The 23,109-nt window shown below is 44.0% G+C and overlaps 1 protein-coding gene across 1 annotated transcript in view; it reads left to right on the forward strand.

Annotated features, from left to right (window-relative positions):
- LOC126354751 (proton-coupled amino acid transporter-like protein CG1139) overlaps positions 1 to 23,109 on the forward strand; it is a 150,948-nt gene that overhangs the window by 111,332 nt on the left and 16,507 nt on the right. The window contains exon 6 of the mRNA XM_050004631.1: positions 8,097 to 8,181. Coding sequence (XP_049860588.1) covers positions 8,097 to 8,181 — 85 coding nt within the window. The remainder of the gene's footprint in view (positions 1 to 8,096; positions 8,182 to 23,109) is intronic.

Raw genomic sequence — 23,109 nt, forward strand, 5'->3', positions numbered from 1 at the left:
ACCTGAAGACGTAGGTTGCAAGTGATATTCTGAGATGAAGAGGTTGGCACAGGAGAGTAATTCGTAGCGGGCCGGGTCTAACCAGTCAGAAGACTGATGACTTAGAACAAAAAACGAACACTACGTTTGAAAAAGTATGTCTTTCAAATTTGGCTGTTATTCACTAATCTTGGCCCGCATATTGTTTTCGAGCTGGTCGATGGTTGCTGGTTTGTTGACGTATACCCGTTCCTGATCAGTCGTACTTGTATGCCTGAGACGAGCTTCTGAATCTGCGGGATTATACCTCTCTGCACCAATTGCACTTTGTTCGCGAACAATTTCAACTTCGTCGTTGAAATTCTTTGCAGTGGCCTTCGGTTCGGGCCAAGCTGAACGACACATCTTCGGCTGCTATTTCCAGAGCTGTCATTAACGTTGTTACTCACTCGTTGAAATTTTTCGAGAGGTCGAGCCGAACGTCGGATACTCGTTCTTAGGCAGTCGCAGACTGAATAATGACACCGAAAGCGTCCTACCAGATGGAGAATGGAAGCCTTATGGGGATAGTTGCGTAGATTAATGTGCCGGTGTCACGCTTTCTAAGATCGATCTCTGATTTTCAAAATAAAGTTCTGTCACTATTGGGCGCTGTTTAGGACTCAATTTATCCATAGTGTACCTCAGTCGTGAAAACGAAGAAAATAAAATTAACAAATTACAAACAAAGAAAGGGTTGTGAGACAACCCACGAGCGACTTCAGCGCCTCTCTTTACAGTATTTCACAAAAAAGTTACGAGTCACAAATTCTACATCAGCATCCAACACTCACAAATATACAAAAGAGCCAAAGAAACTGGTACACCTGCCTGACATCATGTAGGACCGCCGCGAACACGCAGAAGTGCAGCAACACAACGTGGCATACACTCGACTATTGTCTGAAGTAGTGCGAGAAGGAATTTACACGCTCAATAATGCTCATGTCTGGGGACTTTGGAGGCTAGCAGAACTGTTTCAACTAAAAAAAGTGTTCCTTGAGCCACTCTGTAGCAATTCTGGACCTGTGGGGTGTCGCATTGTCCTGCTGCAATGTCCAAGTCCGTCGGAATGCACAATGGATATGAGTGGATGCACGCGGTCAGACTGAATGCTTACGTACTTGTCCCCTGTCAGAGTCGTATCTAGAAGAAGCATGGGTCCCATATCACTCCACTTGCACACGTCCCACCCATTACAGAGCCTCCACCAGTTTGTACAGTCCCTTGCTGATTTGCAGGGCCCATAGATTCATGAGGTTGTCTCCATAAACGTACACGTCCATCCGCTCGACACAAATTTTAAACGAGGCTCATCCGACCAGGAGATGCTGTGTCCCATCGTTCGTGCGCCGTCTATAACGCCAAGTTGAAACTCATTTAAATCTTGATAACCTGCCATTGAAGCAGCAGTAACCGGTCTAACAACTGTGCCAGACACTTGTTGTCTTATACAGGGTGTTACAACAAGGTACGGCCAAACTTTCAGGAAACGTTCCTCACACACAAAGAAAGAAACTATGTTATGTGGACATGTGTCCGGAAACGCTTACTTTCCATGTTAGAGCTCATTTTATTACTTCTCTTCAAATCACATTAATCATGGAATGGAGACACACAGCAACAGAACGTACCAGCGTGACTTCAAACACTTTGTTACAGGAAATGTTCAAAATGTCCTCCGTTAGCGAGGATACATGCATCCACCCTCCGCCGCATGGAATCCCTGATGCCCTGATGCAGGCCTGGAAAATGGCGAATTGTGTCACAGCCGTCCACAATACGAGCACGAAGAATCTCTACATTTGGTACTGGGGTTGCGTAGATAAGAGCTTTCAAATGCCCCCATAAATGTAAGTCAAGAGCGTTGAGGTCAGGAGAGCGTGGAGGCCATGGAATTGGTCCGCCTCTACCAATCCAACGGTCACCGAATCTGTTGTTGAGAAGCGTACGAACATTTCGAGTGAAATGTGCAGGAGCTCCATCGTGCATGAACCACATGTTGTGTCATAAAGGCACATGTACTACCAGCACAAAATCATGATAACGTGATCCATTGAGCATAGGTGGAAGAACATGGGGCCCAATCAAGACATCACCAACAATGCCTGCCCAAACGTTCACACAATATCTGTGTTGATGACGTGATTGCACAATTGCGTGCGGATTCTCGTCAGCCCACACATGTGGATGGTGAAATTTTACAATTTGATTACATTGGAATGAAGACTCATCCGTGAAGAGAACATTTGCACTGAAATGAGGATTGACACATTGTAGGATGAACCATTCGCAGAAGTGTACCCGTGGAGGCCAATCAGTTGCTGATAGTGCCTGCACACGCTGTACATGGTACGGAAACAACTGGTTCTTCCGTAGCACACTCCATACAGTGACGTGGTCAACGTTACCTTGTACAGCAGCAACTTCTCTGACGCTGACATTAGGGTTATCGTCAACTGCACGAAGAATTGCCTCGTCCATTGCAGGTGTCCTCGTCGTTCTAGGTCTTCCCCAGTCGCGAGTCATATGCTGGAATGTTCCGTGCTCCCTAAGACGCCGATCAATTGCTTCGAACGTCTTCCTGTCGGGACACCTTCGTTCTGGAAATCTGTCTCGATACAAACGTACTGCGCCACGGCTATTGTCCCGTGCTAATCCATACATCAAATGGACATCTGCCAACTCCGCATTTGTAAACACTGTACTGACTGCAAAACCACGTTCGTGATGAACACTAACCTGTTAATGCTACGTACTGATGTGCTTGATGCTAGTACTGTACAGCAATGAGTCGCATGTCAACTCAAGCACCGAAGTCAACATTACCTTCCTTCAATTGGGCCAACTGGCGGTGAATCGAGGAAGCACAGTACATACTGACGAAAGTAAAATGAGCTATAACATGGAAATTAAGCGTTTCCGGACACATGTTCATATAATATCTTTTCATTATTTGTGTGTGAGGAATGTTTCCTGAAAGTTTGGCCGTACCTTTTTGTAACGCTGTATTCTGCTTGTTTACATGTCTCTGTACGTGAATACGCTAGCCTATACCAGTTTCTTTAGCGTTTCAGTGTATATCTCTAGTAGATATCTAGTTAACAGCGTTATTCTGGCATCTAGAGTCCCACTCAATGTTCTCTAGGAACACTGTTGTATGATGTGATGCTTGGTCTGCTCTATGGCTTTATAGTCACATTTAGAGCTACCAACTATGATACCCTATCCTTATAGGTAACCGTAGAGCCCGCGTGACCTTTCCCGTTTCTATTTAAACCGTACCTAATTTTTCCCAGTGGATTGGAACCTGTCGTGGGTATACTACTGGTCCTTGTAGCTATTGCAACGGAAACCTTCCTTCGACTTCTCTCTTTCCTTGCCTCGTCCGTGAGAAAGGACTGCAGATCGTCTGGTAGGAGGGTGAAGCTTATACAATGCAATGTAGATTGACATTAAAAAAAAAGAAATAGTCGTTTGTTATTACCGTCAGGGAGAGAACGTGGTGCTGCTTACTCGCCTAATCTGAAAGGGTTTTCTCTCTGTGCACAGAACGGCTCTTACCCACACGGTGCATGAGAGCGGCGCAATAAATGTATCTACTGAGTGTAGATATATGTAATGTGTGCTTTTCATGCAGTGTCATATGTGTTGTATAATGAGAGATGGTGTATGCTTCTCCTTGTGGAGACGGCTATGCGACAACATTGACCGTGATAGCGTGAGCTAACTGTATCAGAAAATTTTAATGCAATGATTTCTGATGCGAATAAGTCATTAGTGGGGAAAATTATGCGATAAGTTATTCTTACAAATAACTTTCTGTTCTCTCTGATTACTTAAATTTTGAATAAAGTATGCAAACAGTCCAGTCATACACGGTAAAGACGAAACGGAGAAAGAGGTACCACAATATGCTAATAACACCAAGCAACATCAAATGAACTAATTTGTAAAATTAAACAGTAGTCAGTCCTATTCAACAGTACCTGTCGTTAAAAAAGCAATAAGCAGATCAGTAAAAATTACGTGGTTATTTAGCAAAGATGTGCCAAAAGAAGATTTACTCTCAGGCAAACAGTACAATGCAGCACAAATAACAGTGAGAGAACGTTGTTAACTGTTTCATTATGAAAATCAAAATTATTAATTTTGAATGAAAAGTAAATGACTGTTGTCGATATGGTCGGCCATTGAGAGCTTTTTATTATAGCAAGAATTGCGTTGCCCCACAATTTTACAATAAAAAATGGCTCTGAGCACTATGGGAATTAACATCTTAGGTCATCAGTCCCCGAGAACTTAGAACTACTTAAACCTAACTAACCTAAGGACATCACACAACACCTACCCATCACGTGGCAGAGAAAATCCCTGACCCCGCCGGGAATCGAACCGGGGAACCCGGGCGTGGGAAGCGAGAACGCTACCACACGATCCGGAGATGCGGGCCTTTACAGTAAATTTCACTGAATTTTCCTATCTTAAGTAATTAGGAAGTTACTTTAATGAATAAATAAACAACAAATTAAGGCAACACAGAACACTTTGATTAACAGCATGAAACACAAATGTGTAAAATTTTAATGGTTTTAGCTAGAATCTTTGTTTTTCCAGTTTTACATTAACTAAATTTAGTTTACTGTTACTCCAGTGAAATTGTAGTAATGAACAGGCTCTCTGGCTACTGTGGAACAAAATAGCTATCTCACAGAGGCGTCATTACTGTTTACTTTGAACCACACTTCTAACAAGCAAAACAAGCAATACTAACGGTATTATTCTTTCTTAACATTGCTGCTCTTTAACAAATCAACGGCACTCGGTTTTATTTGTAGTAGGAAAGGAACAGAACCCCAGTCAAGGTAACAACAAAGATGAAATATGAGAACAGGGAGCTAGAGTTTTAACATTTTACCATTATTATTTAAATGTTCTCTCTGTGTCACTGCGTGTGTCTCTGAAAATTTCTAAATGGAAAGGCAAACAGCAAGTTGCAGATGTTGAGACGATATAATATTCAGAGGATCGTCATAAATCGTGGTGACTTGAGTGCGATTACTGTCTTTGAATCAAAGTGTCATTCCTGTTCGTCTTAATGCGTATTTCTGGTAGTTACCTTCTGTGTTATTCTCTAGCAGTTCTTTTTGTGGGTGGTCCAAGTTTCGTAGAGCTATGTAACTCGACAGTGACACATCATACGTTTTGCACACCAATGTATTATAGAATACTTTCACTTACGTCAGTTTTCGCTGTTAATTATAACACGAGGTTTGGCTCAAAAGTAAACGATTTAGGAATATATCAATTTTTATTTTCACTTCTCCATTGACACTATCCGTTTCAAAATACTCCCCTCTATGCTCCTAACACCGCTCAATCGAATTTTCCCCTTTTAAAAGCAGTGTTGGAAGCTATCTTTTGAAAGCATGTTCGCGATCTCTGTAGCCTTATTTTTCACGGCTTGAACGGTCTCAGACCGTTGTTTTTCCACAACACAGGTCCCTCTCCTCTTACTCGTTCACGGAGCTTAGATGCGGCATCAAGGTGATACACCTCATTTATAGATCGGTTTCCTGCCGTTTTCATTTCCACAAAGGTCAAAAAAACACAATCGAATTGATTTGAATTTTGATTTTGACATTCGAATCTTCTTCCGTTTCGTTGAACTGGGGCTTTTCCTGTGAACTGATCGGCACTTATTTCCCCGATCATACTGGTAAACCAGGATTCATCACATCTTATTACTTTCTCAAAAAATTTAAGATACTGTTTGAAGGTTTCCCCAGTGCCAGCACAACTGTTCATTTGGAGTCGTTTTGTCCAGGAATCAGGTTCGCTGAGACCATCTTTGAATAAACTTTCCTCACGTGAAAATGGTTCTCAGTCGATTCTCACAATATCGACAACCATACGAATATATAGCCTACAGTATTTTCTAGTTGAAACTCCGCTTTTTCAGTGTTTACCGGGCGAGGTGGCGCAGTGGTTAGCACACTGGACCCATATTTTGGAGGACGACGGACCAATCCCGCTTCCGCCCAGCCTGATGTAGATCTTCCGTGATTTCCCTAAATCGTTTCAGGCAAATGCCGGAATGGTTTCTTTGAAAGGGCACGGCCGACTCTCTTCCCCTGCCTTCCCTATTCCGATGGATCCGATGACATCGCTGTTTGGTCCCCTCCTCCAAACCAGCCATCCTTTTCCAATGTTTTCGTCCGTTGTTGACGTCGCTCGTCTCCCTAGACGTGAATCATCTTTAATCTCTTCTTTGAACCGCTTGAACCACTCTAATGTTTGAGAGTGTGAAAGAAACTCATCATAGTACACTCGTTTCAACAAAGAATGAGTCCGTGTGGTGGACGTTCACAACTCTTTAAAATTTCACATTCATTCGTTGCCCCTTCAACACAACTTTATTTCTATGGGCTGCAGATACACTTGTAATACATCTGTGCCTTCCCTTCACGTGTTTATTATGCATATTTATGCGATCGGGAATTCTCAGTAGCAGCCAGGTTACATGTAAATTTAACAATTAAGCCTCAGCAAGGAGCATTAGAGATGAAATCATAGGAGGCAATGGTGTGCAACCTTAGTAAGAATAAGAACCGACTATTCTGGAGTAGGATCCTACAATCTGAGACAGTGTTCCGAGACAAACTTCCGTCACAGTGTCTACAAACGTGACGTCAGATCCGCCTAGCAACAGTGATCTGAACGCCCGTTGGCTGAAAGTTTGGCTGAGGGAGAAAGGGAGGTCTCTCTTGTCCTTCGGGGCGAGTTAGTCGCAAGGAGCCGTGCAAAATGCATGGTCGAGTGACCGGGCGGCTCTAAAAGAACGGTCGCGAGTGGATATTGCGAGATATAAAGTGATGTTATTATTTATAAGAACGCCACGTGTCGTGGGCAGTGTCTATCATTACGCAAAGTCAGAACACGGCGTTAATGTGTGTAAAGGGTCGAATATAACGGCGTAGCCCAGAGCCGTCATATTGCAAATTCTGATTATGTGACGTGTGTGACAAAGCAATTTCGGTATTAAAACAAGTATAGTACAAACGTTGTTGACAATTGACAACTGGCATCCCTAAACACTCCACTTCTACTGGATCACCACCTACTGGGAACCTGGCGACTGAGCGCTACCACTGTGCGACGAGGGACATAACGAAGCAGCAAGACACCAGGTTAGTGATACCGCCTAGAGAAGTACTTCTCGCTACAATGCCACTGAGGGTGTTGTACACGGTCTGACAGAAACGAAGACCATACCCCGACTGAGCGGTGGTAGGCGAATGGGAAATGGAGAGTGGAGATGTCACAGCCGCCCACTGAACTCGAGGCCCACGCTCTTTGTCTACTAAAAAAGAAGTTCGGTTATGTTTTAGTCAAACATTATACATCCACTAGTTAAAAAGAAGAGGAGTTATATACTGACTGGAGGAAATGAAAGTGACCCGGAGATTCGGCGAGTTTCATATCCATCATTTTGAAACCATTTGTCGTAGCATTAACGGGGGAGGGAAAGACCTACAGTTACTTACAGCAGAATGGAGCAACTGCCCATACAGCCGGCCGAACCTTGGAGTACATTTACACAATCTTCACGTCTCACAGAGTCGCTAGCAGAAGTCAGTATGGTCGCGGCCATGGGTGGTCACACTAGACAGCTGATATGTCTCTTTGAGTTGGCAGCCCTCAAGTCCAAGGTGTATCGCATCAACACTAGTAGTCTTCAAGAACTGCAGCAGAACGTTTCGGCTGAGGCTGAAGCAATTCCAGCAGTCCAGCAGCGATCTTCCTTCAACGACTCGTTGACCAGGGTGTAGAAGTGGCAAGAGATGAAAGGTGGTAACTTTCAACATCTGTTATAGTCATGTTAGCACTGTATTTCCTTTCCTTCGCTGTGTTTCTTGGTATCCTGGAAATCTGTACTCCGGGCCACTTTTATTTGTCCCAACAGGTAGTACGAAGGTAAGTGCAGTATCTGATTCAGTAAGCTGTGATTTGCTTTGCGGTGGGTGCCAGTGCACAGTTGCATTTGGTTAGTGAGAGCGGCTGTGTTGATTTTGCAGGTGGTTCGTGAACGCTGGGCTGGTGGCCACGTACTACAGCGGCATCACCATCTTCACCATCTTCATCGCTGCCACACTCAAGCAGGTGACTATCTGCTTGTCAGCGTGCGAGGAAATACATCCGTGGGAATGGGATGCTGTGTTTGTCGGCGAAGGGGAGCGTATGTTATCTCTACTGCACGTCTGTAGTCTCCAAGCCGCCGTTGCGGTGAGGGGCCGGGAGTATTTAGTCTACCAGTACATTTTTCCCGTATGTTCCTCTGTCGTTCATGGATGGGAAGGTCTACCAGGCGAACTGAGCCACTTCCTTGCCAATAGTTTCTAGTGCGAGTAAGAGATCTGCACTGCTTTTCACACTATAAAGACTGCTAACAGATCTTGCCAAATACTTTTCCTAATATTTTGTACTGATGTATTTGGTGCAGCAGCTGCTACAATTCAAGCGCTCTACAGTGATTTAGGTATCATAGTCTACAGCCACCGTAGATTGCAGGGAGAAGCGTGTAAGTAGGCTATTTAGGTTTCCATGTTGGTAACGCCACAGAGCGCTCTATATGAAAATCACTGACTGTGCTGTGTGAAGTCTGTGGCTGCTTTGCATTGTTGGAATATTTGCTATTGTAGTGTTGGGCTGTTGGATGTGAACAGCGCGTAGCGTTGTGCAGCTGGAGGTGAGCCGCCAGCAGTGGTGGATGTGGGAAGAGAGATGACAGAGTCTTGAGAGCGGACGATCTGGACGTGTGTGCATCAGAAAGAGTGAATTTGTAATGACTTTTGAACATTATTAAGGTAAATTCATTGTTTTTTCTCTATCAAAATCTTTCATTTGCTAACTATGCCTATCAGTAGTTAGTATCTTCAGTAATTAGAATCTTTTATTCAGCTGGCAGTATTGGTGCACTCTGTATTGCAGTAGTTTGAGTAACGAAGATTTTTGGGAGGTAAGTGATTCATGAAAGTATAAGTTATAGTAGTCAGGACCATTCTTTTGTAGGAATTATTGAAAGTCAGACTGCGTTGCACTAAAAAAAAAAAAAAAAGAAAAAAGGAAGAAGTACTCAAATAACGTAAGAGGTTTATCAGCACAGTAATTGATTAATTTTTCTTAGGGGAGGTTTCAAGTGAATATGTATTGTGTATATGTATTTCCAAAATGAATTTTCGCTATGTTGCGGTATACGCACAGATTTGAAACTTTTAGGCAGAGCGAAATTGTGTGTGCGAGGAAAGCAATCGAACCCGGCACCTTTCCCTCTCACGAGAAAATGCTCCACCAGCTCAGGTATCCAGGCACAAACCGCAACCCACCCTCACAGCGTTGCCTCTGACATTCCTTGTATTTCTGGTTTCCAGAGTTCACGGCAGTTCTCCTGCACACCTCTCAGGAGTAGCGCTACTTGAAAAGGTGATAAGGCGGAGACGTCACTTAGTCACAACCTCAGACATTGTTTCCAGAATGAATTTTCACTCTGTAGCGGATTGAGTGCTGATTTTCAACTTGATGGCAGATTTAAAGCTGTGACTAGAACTGGGGACGTTTGTCTTACGTGAGGAAAGTGATCTACGCACTAAGCTACCCAGGCACGACTCACGACACAGCCTCACAGCTTTCCTTTCGCCAGTACATCACTGGCTCGAGAAAGGCAAACGCCCCAAGTTCAAGGAAGTTTTAAGTCAACTTACAGATCTCATTTTGGGACTCCGTTTCGTAGGCTGGTCAAATCGTGAAATATCTAGGTTTGTGGGGCGTTTGGATACGACAGTGGCTCAGTGTTCTACTACACGGGAACGTGAAAGTGGCCATACACATAGTCAAGGTTCTGGCCGACCACATCTGCAACCAAAAGTGAGTATTGTGGAAAATGGAACGCCTACAACCGTCCTTATGATTTTATTTATTTTGTAGCTACTAATTTCGGCGCTTCAATTTCTGGCGTTCCCCAAGGTGGTGTTATAGGCCCTTTGCTGTTCCTTATCTATAAAAACGGTTTGGGAGACAATCTGAGCAGCCGTCTTAGGTTGTTTGCAAATAACGTCGTTTGTCGACTACTAAAGTCATGAGACGGTCAAAACAAATTGGAAAACGATTTAGAAAAGATATCTGTATGGTGCTAAAATTGGAAATTGACCCTAAATAAAGAAAAGTGTGAGGTCATCCACGTGAGTGCTAAAAGGAATCTGTTAAACTTCGGTTAAACCATAAATCAGTCTAATCTAAAGGCATAATTTCAACTAGACACCTAGCTATTATAATTACGAAAACTTAAATTGTAAGGAACACGTAGAAAACGTTGTGAGGAAGGCTAACCAAAGACTGCGTTTTATTGATAGGACACTTAGAAAATGTAACAGATCTACTATGGAGGCTGCCTACACTACTCTTTTAGTGTACTGCTCCTCGGTGTGGGATCGTTACCGGATAGGATTTACGGAGCCCATCGGAAAAGTTCAAATAAGGGCAGCTCGTTTTGTATTATCGGGAAACAGGGGAGAGAGTGTCAATGAAGTAGTACAAGATTTGTGATGGACGTCATTAAAACAAAGGCGTTTCTCGTCGCGGAACAATCTTCGCACGAAATTACAATCACCAACATTCTCCTCCGAATGCGAAATATTTTGTTGACGCCGATCACCCTGATAAAATAAGGGAAATTAGAGTTCGTACGGAAAGGCATAGGTGTTCGTTCTCTCCGCGCGCTATACGAGATTGGAGTAATAGAGAATTGTGAAGGTGGTTCGATGAACTCTCTGTCAGACACATGATTTGTAGAGTATCAATGTAGATATACCACGAATGACCACCCTCGGGAGTACGGCGCATTATTCCAACGTATTGGAGAGACACAGCAGCGTTACTCTTGTCGTCATAGTGTGGGGAGCCAGCGATATGGCTTCAGGTCTCAGCTGGTACTAACTGTCAGAAGGCTGACGGCACAGCAGTACCAAAAATCCCTTGTCGTGATGTGTCACCTGTCATGCAGCAGTTTCATGGTGCCATTTTTCAATAGGACAATGCTCCTCCACACGTAACACGTGTCTCTATGAACTATTTGCGTAATGTTGTGGTAATCGTGTGGCTAGGAGGATCCCAAGATCTACGGCCAGTAGAAAGTCAGACGTCAGCTCCGTCCCAGTCCAGGATATCGACGAACAATTAAAACTGTGGGCAAGCGTCTCTCGGGAGAAGAAATAATGGCTTTAGGACTAGTACTGATAGTCTCTACTGTAGCCATGCGTCTGGCCCGTTGCTGGGAGACCAATGGACTCTTCGCAGCAAGAGTGCACGAGTCAATAGCAGTGGCAAGGAGATAAGCTCTTTCTCAGCAGTGGCAGTTGGAGGTGCGTGTTGACTGGGGAAGTGTGGGCGCTGCACGTTGGTCCAACATAAAGTGGTTGCTGCATCGATGATTTCAGCCGTAAATAGAAATATTAAAAAAGGTAGGAAGATTTTTCTGTTTAGCAAAAGTGACAAAAAGCAGATTACAGAGTACCTGACGGCTCAACACAAAAGTTTTGTCTCAAGTACAGATAGTGTTGAGGATCAGTGGAAAAAGTTCAAAACCATCGTACAATATGCGTTAGATGAGTATGTTCCAAGCAAGATCGTAAGAGATGGAAACGAGCCACCGTGGTACACCAACTGCTGCGGAAGCAAAGGGAACTTCACACCAAACATAAACATAGCCAAAGCCTTGCAGACAAACAAAAATTACGCGAAGCGAAATGTAGTTTGAGAAGGGCTATGTGAGAGGCGTTCAGTGAATTCGAAAGTAAAATTCTATGTACTGGCTTGGCACAAAGTACTAAGAAATTTTGGTCTGATGTCAAAGCCGTAGGTGGATCAAAACAAAATGTCCATACACCCTCTGACCAAAATGGTACTGAAACAGAGGATGACAGACTAAAGACCGAAATAGTAAATGTCTTTCTCCAAAGCTGTTTCACAAAGGAAGACTGCACTGTATTTCCTTCTCTAAATTGTCGCACAGATGACAAAATGGTAGATATCGAAATAGACGACAGAGGGATAGAGAAACAATTAAAATCGCTCAAAGGAGGAAAGGCCGCTGGACCTGATGGGATACCAGTTCGATATTACACAGAGTACGCGAAGTAATTTGCCATCCTTCTTGCACCGGTGTACCGTAGGTCTCTAGAAGAGCGTAGCGTTCCAAAGGATTGGAAAAGGGCACAGGTCATCCCCGTTTTCAAGAAGGGACGCCGAACAGTTGTGCAGAACTATATCTCTAACGGCGATCAGTTGTAGAATTATGAGAAAGAGGGTCGTGTGAAACCCAGCTCGCGCTATTCTCCCACGAGACTCAGAGGACCATAGACACGGGTTCACAGGTAGATGCCGTGTTTCTTGACTTTCTCAAGGTGTTCGATACAGTTCCCCACAGTCGTTTAATGAACAAAGTAAGAGCATATGGACTATCAGACCAATTGTGTGATTGGATTGAAGAATTCCTAGATAACAGAACACAGCATGTCATTCTCAATGGAGAGAAGTCTTCCGAAGTAAGAGTGATTTCAGGTGTACTGCAGGGGAGTGCCGTAGGATCGTTCCTATTCACACTATACACAAATGACCTTGTGGATGACATAGGAAGTTCACTGAGTCTTTTGCGGATGATTCTGTGGTATATGGAGAGGTTGTAACAATGGAAAATTGTACTGAAATGCTGGAGGATCTGCAGCGAATTGACGCATGGTGCAGGGAATGGCAATTGAATCTCAATGTAGACAAGTGTAATGTGCTGCGAATAAATAGAAAGAAAGATACCTTATCATTTTGCTTCAATATAGCAGGTCAGCAACTGGAAGCAGTTAACTCCATAAATTATCTGGGAGTACGCATTAGGAGTGATTTAAAATGGAATGATCATATAACGTTGATCGTTGGTAAAGCAGATGCCAGACTGAGATTCATTGGGAGAATCCTAAGGAAATGCAATCCGAAAACAAAGGAAGTAGGTTCCAGTACGTTTGTTCGTCCACTGCTTGAATACTGCTCAGCAGTGTGGGATCGGTACCAGATAGGGTTGATAGAAGAGATAGAGAAGATCCAACGGACAGCAGCGCACTTCGTAACAGAATCATTTAGTAATCGCGAAAGCATTACGGAGATGGTAGATAAACTCCAGTGGAAGACTCTGCAGGAGAGACGCTCAGTATCTCTATACGGGCTTTTGTTGAAGTTTCGAGAACAGACCTTCACCAAAGAGTCAAGCAGTATATTGCTCCCTGCTACGTATATCTCGCGAAGAGACTATGAGGATAAAAATCTGAGAGATTAGAGCCCACACAGAGACATGCCGACAATCCTTCTTTCCACGAACAATACGAGACTGGAACAGAAGGGAGAACCGATAGTGGTACTCAAGGTACCCTCCGCCATACACCGTCAGTTGGCTTGCGGAGTATGGATGTAGACGTAGATGTAGAACATTGCTGGAAGACGGCAGCCTCACCATGGCAGTGTTATCGGCGCCACAACGCCTACTTTGAACTTGGCTGTCGCCTAACATTTGTGGTCTGTTGCAGCATCCGGTTTCCCATGTCTATTTGATATTTACGTCATTACTCTGGTCGGGTGTTGTGACACAAAGGTCTTCTTTGGTGTTTTGATATCGACTGTGGCTATTTCTGATACATTCGCTACGTTACTGAGAAGAGTGGCTGGCTTGCGATGTGCATACAACGCGCTTTCTGTCATATTGTTTGCAGATTAATTGCGCTGTTCTTTTGTCTCATGTTTGCCAGTGTTTTTGAGATATTTTGTATTTTGTTAGGCACCTACCATTTAGATTACCTATACGTTGCTTGCTTCATATATTATTAGTGTATTGCGTCAGCCATGCTGCAGCTCGCATTGGTGCTGTTGTAGGTTTCCGTCCTCTGTAGGAGGCCAGACCTTATCGTCAAGCTGACATGGTTGCGGTTGTTTGCCGTCTTCTCGTGTTGACTGGCGCCACTTGGTTTCGCAAGCGTTGCCTGTCCGCTAGTGGCAGCAGCGGCGGTTATCGGTATGTAGTAACCGTGGCCCTATCTTTGGGGCGCGGTCGTTGTTTTTCCTTGTCGTGTCTGCGTGCAGTTCTTTTGGGGACTCAGGAGGAGTCAGGTCCACGCAGTGCCAGAACACGCCGGGACCGCTGGCGGCATGCATGGATTGCCGGATGGAAAGGCTGTGGTCACTAGGGTGCACGACCTCGTCGCAAAACCGGATCCTGAAGCTTTAAGTTGAGTGCATTTGGATTCAAGTAGAGAAACTTCCATCATTGTGAGGTCTTGCAATTCTCCAGTGACTTGGGTTCGTGTTGCTGCTCGTACCGTTGCCGAGGTGAAGAGCACAGAGTGGAGTGCTTCGCTAAGGCGGATGTGATTAGCTTTCCTGGACTTCTAATTACTATTTATTTCATTCAGTTTGTTACGATTTGTTAAGTTCAACCAGCGGTATTTTTCCTGCTTCGTGGTCTCTAACGCCCAGTTACCTGTCCTGGGGGTTAGTGTATGTAACGGCAGTGTACGTTTCCTCGCCTTGCCGGTGCTGTCCAGTGAGGCGTTTAGCTTTGACAGCTTTCTTGATTGTAGGTTGGTTGGCGATTCTTCTACTCTGTTGGTAGTTCTGAGCAGTCTAAGCACAGTATTCTGTGGACAGAGTCCAGGCTGCTTGTTCTGACTTTGGAGTATTTTTACATCTTTGCATTTGGTTTGTGGGACGTCAGCTAGCCTCAACAAGATTATCATTAGTCACTCGTTAGACTGCCACTAGTCTGAGTTACCATCTTGCGAAGTGAATGCAACTCTTGGCTGCCTATCTTATCGCACGCGAAAGTGTTTTTTTGCGGGATCAACTCAGAGGTCGATTCCTGGCCCACCGTCTGTGACTGGCCCTTGTGTTTTATTATTGTATTTGCTGTTTTATTGTATGTTTCTAAAAAAAATTATATAATTGCCATCATTTTGTCTCACCTGTTTGGTTATCAGTTGCCCGTCATTTTAAATTAACCTTCGCTATTGCATTGCTCTTATGCATTGTGTTTGTTAATTTTTTTTTTATAATTGGCGTCTTGTCGTTAAAGGCCTTCAGCTGTGACTGTGGTTACTTCCCTCAAGATTCTAATTGGGATCACATTGGCTTGTTTTTAAAACATTATTTGCTGTGTCCGTACTTTATGCTCATTTGGTAAATTATAAGTCACTGAAAGCACTATTGATTACACAGTTGTTTATTCTTTCATTAATAACGTGTGATACCTTTATTTATTGCTGAGTCTGGAATTATCGTTTTAAAAGAAATGTGTGTAATTGCAAAAGCGAACCTTTAGTAACTGGTTAGGGCCCCGTCGACAATCGTAGCCGAATTATGCCTTCCTTGACTAAGAGGTTTTGTGAAAATAGTGTTTATTGAATATGTTTTGGTAGAACTTTGAGCGATTGTTACATATATTTTACGTATTACTTCTGTAGTGTTTGATTGTACACTAAAGAGCCGAAGAAATTGGCACACCTTCCAAACATCGTGTAGGGCCATCGCGATAACGCAGAAGTGTCCCAACACGACGTGGAATGCACACGACCGTCTGAATTAGTGCTGGAGGGAACTGACACCCTGAATCCTGCAGGGATGCCCATAATTCCGTAAGAGTACGAGGGGGTGGAGATCTCTTCTGCACAGCACGTTGCAAGGCATTACACATGTGCTCAATAATGTTGGTATATGGGCAGTCTTGTGGCCAGCGGAAGTGTTTAATCTCAGAAGAGTGTTCCTGGAGCCACTCTGTAGTAATTCTGGAATGCACAATGGACATGAATGGATGCAAGTGCTCAGACAGGGTGCTTAAGTACGTGTCGTCTGTCAGAGTCGTATCTACACGTATCAGGGGTCCCATATCATTCACACGCCGCACACCATTACAGAGCCTCCTCCGGTTTGAACAGTCCTCTGATGGAATGCAGGGTACATGGACTCATAAGGTTGTCTACATACCCGTACACGTCCATCCGCTCGATATAATTTGAAACGAGACTCGACTGACCGGGCAACATGTTTCCAGTCATCAACAGTTCAATGCCGGTGTTGATGGGCCAAGCGTGTCGTCCAGTCATCAAGGGTAGACGAGTGGGCCTTTGGCTCCGAAAGCCCGTATCGGTGATGTTCCCTTGAATGGCTGGCACGCTGACACTTTTTGATGGCCGAGCGTTGATATCAGCTGAAATTTGCAGAAGGGTAGCACTTCTATCACGTTGCACGATTCTCTTCACTGGACGTTAGTCCCGTTCTTCTAGGGTCTTTTTCCGGCCGCAGCGTCGTCGAAGATTTGATGTTTTAGCGGATTCCTGATATTCACGGTACAGTCGTGAAACGATCGTACTGGAAAATTCCCACTTCATCGCTACATCCGAGATTCTCTGTCCCATCGCTCCTGCACCGACTATAACACCGCGTTCAAACACACTTCAGTCTTCATAACCTGCCATTGTGGCAGCGGTAACCTGTTTATCAACTGCGCCAGACACTGATTGTCTTACATAGGCGTTGCTGACCGCAGAGCTTTATTCTGCCTGCATACATATCTCTGAATTTGAATACGCATGGCTACACCAGTTTCTTTGGCGCTTCAATTCTATACGTTCTTAATGTTTTGTTGTCAGGGATCTCATTGTACACTCACCAATGATACACTGATCAGCCAGGACATTGTGACCGTCGACCTGTTATCGATATAAACCCGTCAAGGCGATAGGTGCGTGTATTGGCCAGGAATGACTGCTAGTCAGACACACACACGGTGCATGTAGTATCAGCGATCGCAGTGTCCGTGTGTAGAATGGGGGAGGCGCGCGTTTTGTCTGTGTTTGATCGAGGGCAGATTGTAATGGATCGGGCGCTCGGCATGAGCATTTCGGAAACTGCACTAGCTGTAGTGCGTTTGATGTGTGCTGTGGTGAATGTCTTCAACACTTGGCGGAACTAAGGTCAAGCCACGAACAGACGTCGTGAGGTCGGGCGGCCACCACCCGTTACAGATGTTGGTCGTCTTAGGCTGGGCAGACTGGTAAAACAGGGCAGGCGACGAACTGTGGCGGAACTAACACCAGACTCTAATGCTTGGCACGGTACAAGTGTGTCAGAACACACAGAGCATCTAACGATCTTAATGATGGGCTTCCACAGCCGACAAGCAGTTCGTGGCGCAATGTTAACACCATAACGTAGCCAACAACAACTGAAAGCGGCACGTGACCATCGGCACTGGACGTTAGTGCAGTGTCATAGCGCTGCATGATCTGATGAATCCCGATTCCTTCTTCATCACGCCAATGGGAGGGCGCGAATCCGTCGTCTTTAAGGGAACAACTCCTTGACACCTGCACTGCGGGACGGACACAAGTTGGTGGCTGCTCCACTATGCTCTGGGGAACATTCACATGGGAATCCATGGGTCCAGTGGAACTCGTGGGAGGCACCATGACGACCAAGGGGTATCATACTCTGTTTGCAGACCAGGCTCACACCCCTTCACAACGATTGTGTTTCCAGAGGGCAGCGGCAATTTTCAGTAAGATAATGTGGCATGTTACAAGGCCAGGAGTGTGATGGAGGGGTTCGAGGATCTTCGTGGCGAGTTCCAATTGATGTGATGGTTCCCCAACTCGCCAGATCTGGACCCAATCGGACACATCTGGGATATGATTGATCATGATGTCCCAGAATTTACAGGAATTAGTTGACTAAGTGTGTTTGCAGATGTGGTGCCAACTGCCTCCAATGACCTAGCAAGGCCTCATTGCTTCCGTGCCATGATGCATAACCACTGTTATCCGCGCCAAAGGTGGCCATACACGCTACTAGGGAGATGGTCATGGTGTTTCTGGTGGATCAGTTTATTTTGTAATATGTCGGTAAAAAGAAATCTATTTCGATAAAACAACTGGCCAGGTGAGTTTGTTAAATTCATACTACTTCCCATTCATTTCTAATTTTGGTTAATTGTTAATATTTTCATGCTGCCCAATGGGTCTGCCCACTGCCTGTTTGAGTGGATACTGCCGTTGTGTGCTGTTTCTTAGGTTTAGCGTTCGCCTCGCTATTTACTTTATATGTGGCTTGTTTGGAAAGCGTCTTTAAGGGGAGACGGAAGGCAATTTTTATCACTATTCTGCAAATGCTATTTTACCGTTTGAATAGGTACACTTTTTAAGATAACTATAAGTGATAAAATAATGAAATTTTTACTGTATGTATCACCAATTTGGTATTGGAGGGCAGAGTGGCGGATAAAAATCGTAGAGGGAGACCAAGAGATGAACACACTAAGCAGATTCAGAAGGATGTAGGTTTCAGTAGGTACTGGGAGATGAAGAAGCTTGCACAGGATAGAGTAGCACGGAGAGCTGCATCAAACCAGTCTCAAGACTGAAGACCACAACAACAACAATATAACATATAAGCCTCAGTTTACAAGTAAAATTAACATAATACCTGTTATGGATTAGAAGAAAATTTTTTTATTCTTTCACTAGTAAAAGTTAACTTTTTTATACATTAATTATTACAAAATAGTTTCTGATTGTTTGGTGGTTCTCAATTTACTTGTTATAACTTGTTACCATTTGCAGTACAAATTGTTTCTAACCCCATTGTGTTGTATTGTATGTTAACCGGGTACCTAGAAACGATGGAGAGGATCTGTCCCCACCCCACGATGACTACTGCTGCCCACTTCACACCTCAGCCGCCCCACACCGAACCCAAGGTGGACCCCCCCCCCCCCCCCCCCCCACAGGGAACGTCTCACACTAGACGAGTGGTAGAGTAATGCTGGTGTACGTGTATGTGAAGAACTTGTTTGCTCAGCAATCGCTAACTGTGTAACTGAGGCGGAATAAGGGGCTAAGGCAGATAGAAAACCGCCTAAAAACCATCCACAGGCAGGCTGGTTTACCGGACCTTGACACAAATCCGCCGGGCGGATTCGTGCCGGGGACCAGGCGCTCCTTCCCACACCCGGAAAGTCGTGCATTAGACTGCACAGCCAACTGGGTGGGCTTCTAACCCCATTAGTTTATCAAATAAAGGTACCTGCAAGTAAAAAATAATGTAGTTTTGAAAAAAATTCATTTTAACTGGAACGTTGCAATTCTAGTATAGTTATTGATGAGAATTACTTACCATTAATATTTTCCTGCACTATGCTGAGCATCATCTGAATCATACTGATCTTCTTTTCTTCTCTTGGTCCCTCTTCTTTTCCGTCTGGCTTGTGTTGTGCATTTTAAATTAGCAATATCTGCTTCGCAGATTCTCTCTTTAACTATTTGCACCAAGGATTTTGCAGTTTTTCCACTATATTTTGTGCCCAATAATTCCAAAACATGAAGTTTTCTAATTACATCATCATTGAAGCATAAAGTAGCATCATAAACACCAAATTGAGGGTTGTAAAAAGCATTCCGTCATCAGGCCACAAGTGGCCCATCGGGACCATCCGACCGCCGTTTCATCCTCAGATGAGGATGCGGATAGGAGGGGTGTATGGTCAACACACCACTCTCCCTGTCATTATGATAGTTTTCTTTGACCGGAGCTGCTACTATTCAGTCGAGTAGCTACTGAATTGACACCACCAGGCTGAGTGCACCCCTAAAAATGGCAACAGCACATGGCGGCCCAGAAGGTGACACATCCAATTGCCAGCCACGGCCGACAGCGCTTAACTTCTGTGATCTGAGGTGAACCGGTGTATCCAGTGTGGCAAGGCCGTTGTCATTGAGGGTTGTAAGCTGAACAAATACAGTTTTCGGTAAGTGGTTCCAAATGATAGAAGTCACTCATGCATTTAAATTTTGTGTTTTCCCATGAAGACATTTTTCAATAAGGGATCTTTACAAAGGCCTCTAAATATGGGTTTCATTTCATTCATTACTGATGCAGATAAAGAATGTTTGCGGTCATATCTAGCACTTCTCCTGTACTTGCACCAAGTTTCAGGATCGTTTGGGCAAAGACCGTGCACTGGATTTTCATTTGTGGAAAGCTTATGGCAAAAGATAGCCCATGCAGCTTTTCTCATGATTTCTAAATTCCCTACATTTCTTCCTATGGCTAAGCCATAATAATTCTGTAATCTATTTCAACATTTGTCTTCTTACCATCTTCCAATACTATTTTTGACTTTTCTTTCAACAATCTTCTCAACCTGGACCCTGTTCTCTTATGGACATGCCCAATGCTTTCTAATTTAGTAATTGTGACATTAGGGCCAAAGGGTTGTTCTGCACATACCCAGTCATAAGCCTTGCCTTCACCATCCCCTAAATACTGTGTGTGTCTGACTCCTCTATTTGCCACTGAACGATTAAATATCCTGAGAACTCCTGCTACTTCCATCCCACCACTTGGACCAGTATAATTCATCTGACAGTTCCAATGCCACAAGTTTTACAGTACTTGCTTAGAATCTCTACAGCAATTACCTTGCTAGTATCAAAAGATGTAGCTGTCACGACACCATTTTTGTGATGTGTCTCCACGTTTCTGCCAGCTGCCATCAAGACATGCACGAATATCACCACTTTCACTGCCATCACTTTTCTTGAGCGTTTCTTCAGCTGCTTCCTCCATTGAGATGCTACAAACTTCAGCATCAGCAGTACCAATAACATTACTGTAAGTCATACATTTTGCAGGAGGATTTGGAATATCACGTAACGCACATAAGAGTTTGCCTGCCTCCATGCCTTTACCAATAGATATGAGACCACAAACTAGCATTATGTTGTGCTCATATAAATTATTATTTGCCGTTTTTGATGTTGGTGTTGTAGCAACTGCACCACATTTTGTACAACTCAGTGTCATATTTGACACAATCCCTTTACGAAGACGCTGATTCTCACCCAAAGATACATCACCAACACATATTCGGCACACATAGTTTTTGGAAATGAAATCATGTAACATGCTAAGGTTCACCGTAATATTTCCAAACGAATGTTCATCTCCATGAGCTGACTGGGAGGAAATGCCTTGAAGACACTGCAGGTTCTTTCTTGATGTGCTGATTTTCTCTATGTCTAACGTTATTGGGTCCTTTGACCCGCTAGCCTCATTTACCTTCACGTATTTATTTCCTCTCAAATTTAATTTAAGCGAGACTTTCTTTACTCGTGGCATTTTTATGAAAACATGTGGAACCAAAGAAAATACAAATCAACACGTACTTCACTCACAACAGACTTCACTAAGTACATCCATTAACGCTCGAAAACAATAACAGACACGATCGGAAAAACGAGTATCGATAGTAGATAAAGGGTAGGAAACATTGAAGCGATAAAACAATAGAAGCATGAAATAATATACAATGAGTAAAAGAATGCTGTGAATTATCTCTGCATGACGCAAAAAGGAAGGCGTGGCATTTAAATGCCAAATCGCACTCAGCATCAGGGAAACCATCGTATCTCACGAAAAAATTTTGGTACTTATATAAAACAAAAACTGTTTCACACAGGGAAGACCAGGCAATTCAAATATGCTAAAATCTAAAAATCGAAGTTTTTAAGCCCTTGTCTCCCGTCTCGCCTTAAAACTGTACGTATGTATAAGAATAGCCGCCTAAGACATCCTTTACTATAATTGCTGGCTACTGTTTTGCATGGTCACTGTGCCCCAGGAACATGTTATACAGTTATTGGAAGACTTCCTTTATTTTCACTATATTTTTGGGGAAATCGTAGAATCCTCGTCGACACTGTAGAGTCTTGTACCGCAAGGAAGCAAGGGAGAGGATGTTCTTATGGGTGGGTAGTATCCTATTTCTACAATACAAAGGCACATGTGGATTAATAAGGTTCTTTATTTCCATGAAGCTTCTACTTAACTTGAATAGAGTCCATGTTCATGGTTCAAACTCATCTGTAATAGTGCTCTTGCAGAAAGTATCGGTAATCTTGCTATTACAAACTGTAGTCTCACTGCTAGTCCCTCCATAAACAGTAAGCTGGTCGCTGTGTACTGTCATAACCTGCAGTCTGAACTGAGTCCACTCTACGAGTAAACTGGCAGACCCGAAACTGGATCCTCCGGTCAGCGGCGGCGGCCCAAGGACATGCTGTAGAGAAGGCGTTGGCGGCATCTTGCTTGCAAGTGTGTCTCTGGCCTCTCTCGTGATAGGCGCGCTTGATCCAGCGCCTGTTACCGATCTTCACGCTACATCTTTGCCAACTGGTGTGCTGGCGACAGCTTACGCCAGCACAAAACACATAAGGCCTCTTCACCGACTGTTAACTTTGCTTACATGGCTGCTGGTCGTTAATTTAGTATGTGTGTATATTTTGCAAAACTACGAGGGTCAGTCAAAAAGTAATGCCTCCTATTTTTTTTCTACGTTTAATTGTCAGGAAATTTAAATGCAATTACATAGGTTGAAAACCACAACATTGAGGATCATTTTGTCATTTTTCAATGTAATCTCCGCCCATCTCTACAGTTTTGGTCCATCTCTGAACAAGGGCATGTATCCAAGCACGGTAAAAATCACAGCTCTGCTTCCTAAGCCATTGACGCACGGATGTTTTGACGGCCTCCTCATCTTCAAAATGAATCCCACGATGAGCTTCTTTTAGTGGCCCGAGCAGATGGAAGTCTGATGGTGCCAGGTCAGGGCTGTATAGGGGATGAGGCAAAACTTCCCATCCAATTCTGACAATCTCGTCAGAGGTGTGACGACTGGTGTTTGGTCTTGGAACCCACCGTGCACAAACTTTTGAGTACCCCAATTGTTTAATAATCGTGATCACACTGCCTTTACTAAGAAATAATGCGACACACTTCATCTGCAGTCACCCGACGGTCACCACGAATGATGTCATCAACTTGCTGAATGTTGTGTGGAGTCACTGCACTCACCGGCCTGCCGCTCCTCTTTTCGTCAGTCAACGGTGTTTGCCCTTCAGCTTCCTTACAACGACGAACCCATCGTCTAACAGTGCTGACATCCAC

The sequence above is a fragment of the Schistocerca gregaria genome, chromosome 3 (assembly GCF_023897955.1).
Source record: "Schistocerca gregaria isolate iqSchGreg1 chromosome 3, iqSchGreg1.2, whole genome shotgun sequence".
Lineage (NCBI taxonomy): Eukaryota > Metazoa > Arthropoda > Insecta > Orthoptera > Acrididae > Schistocerca > Schistocerca gregaria.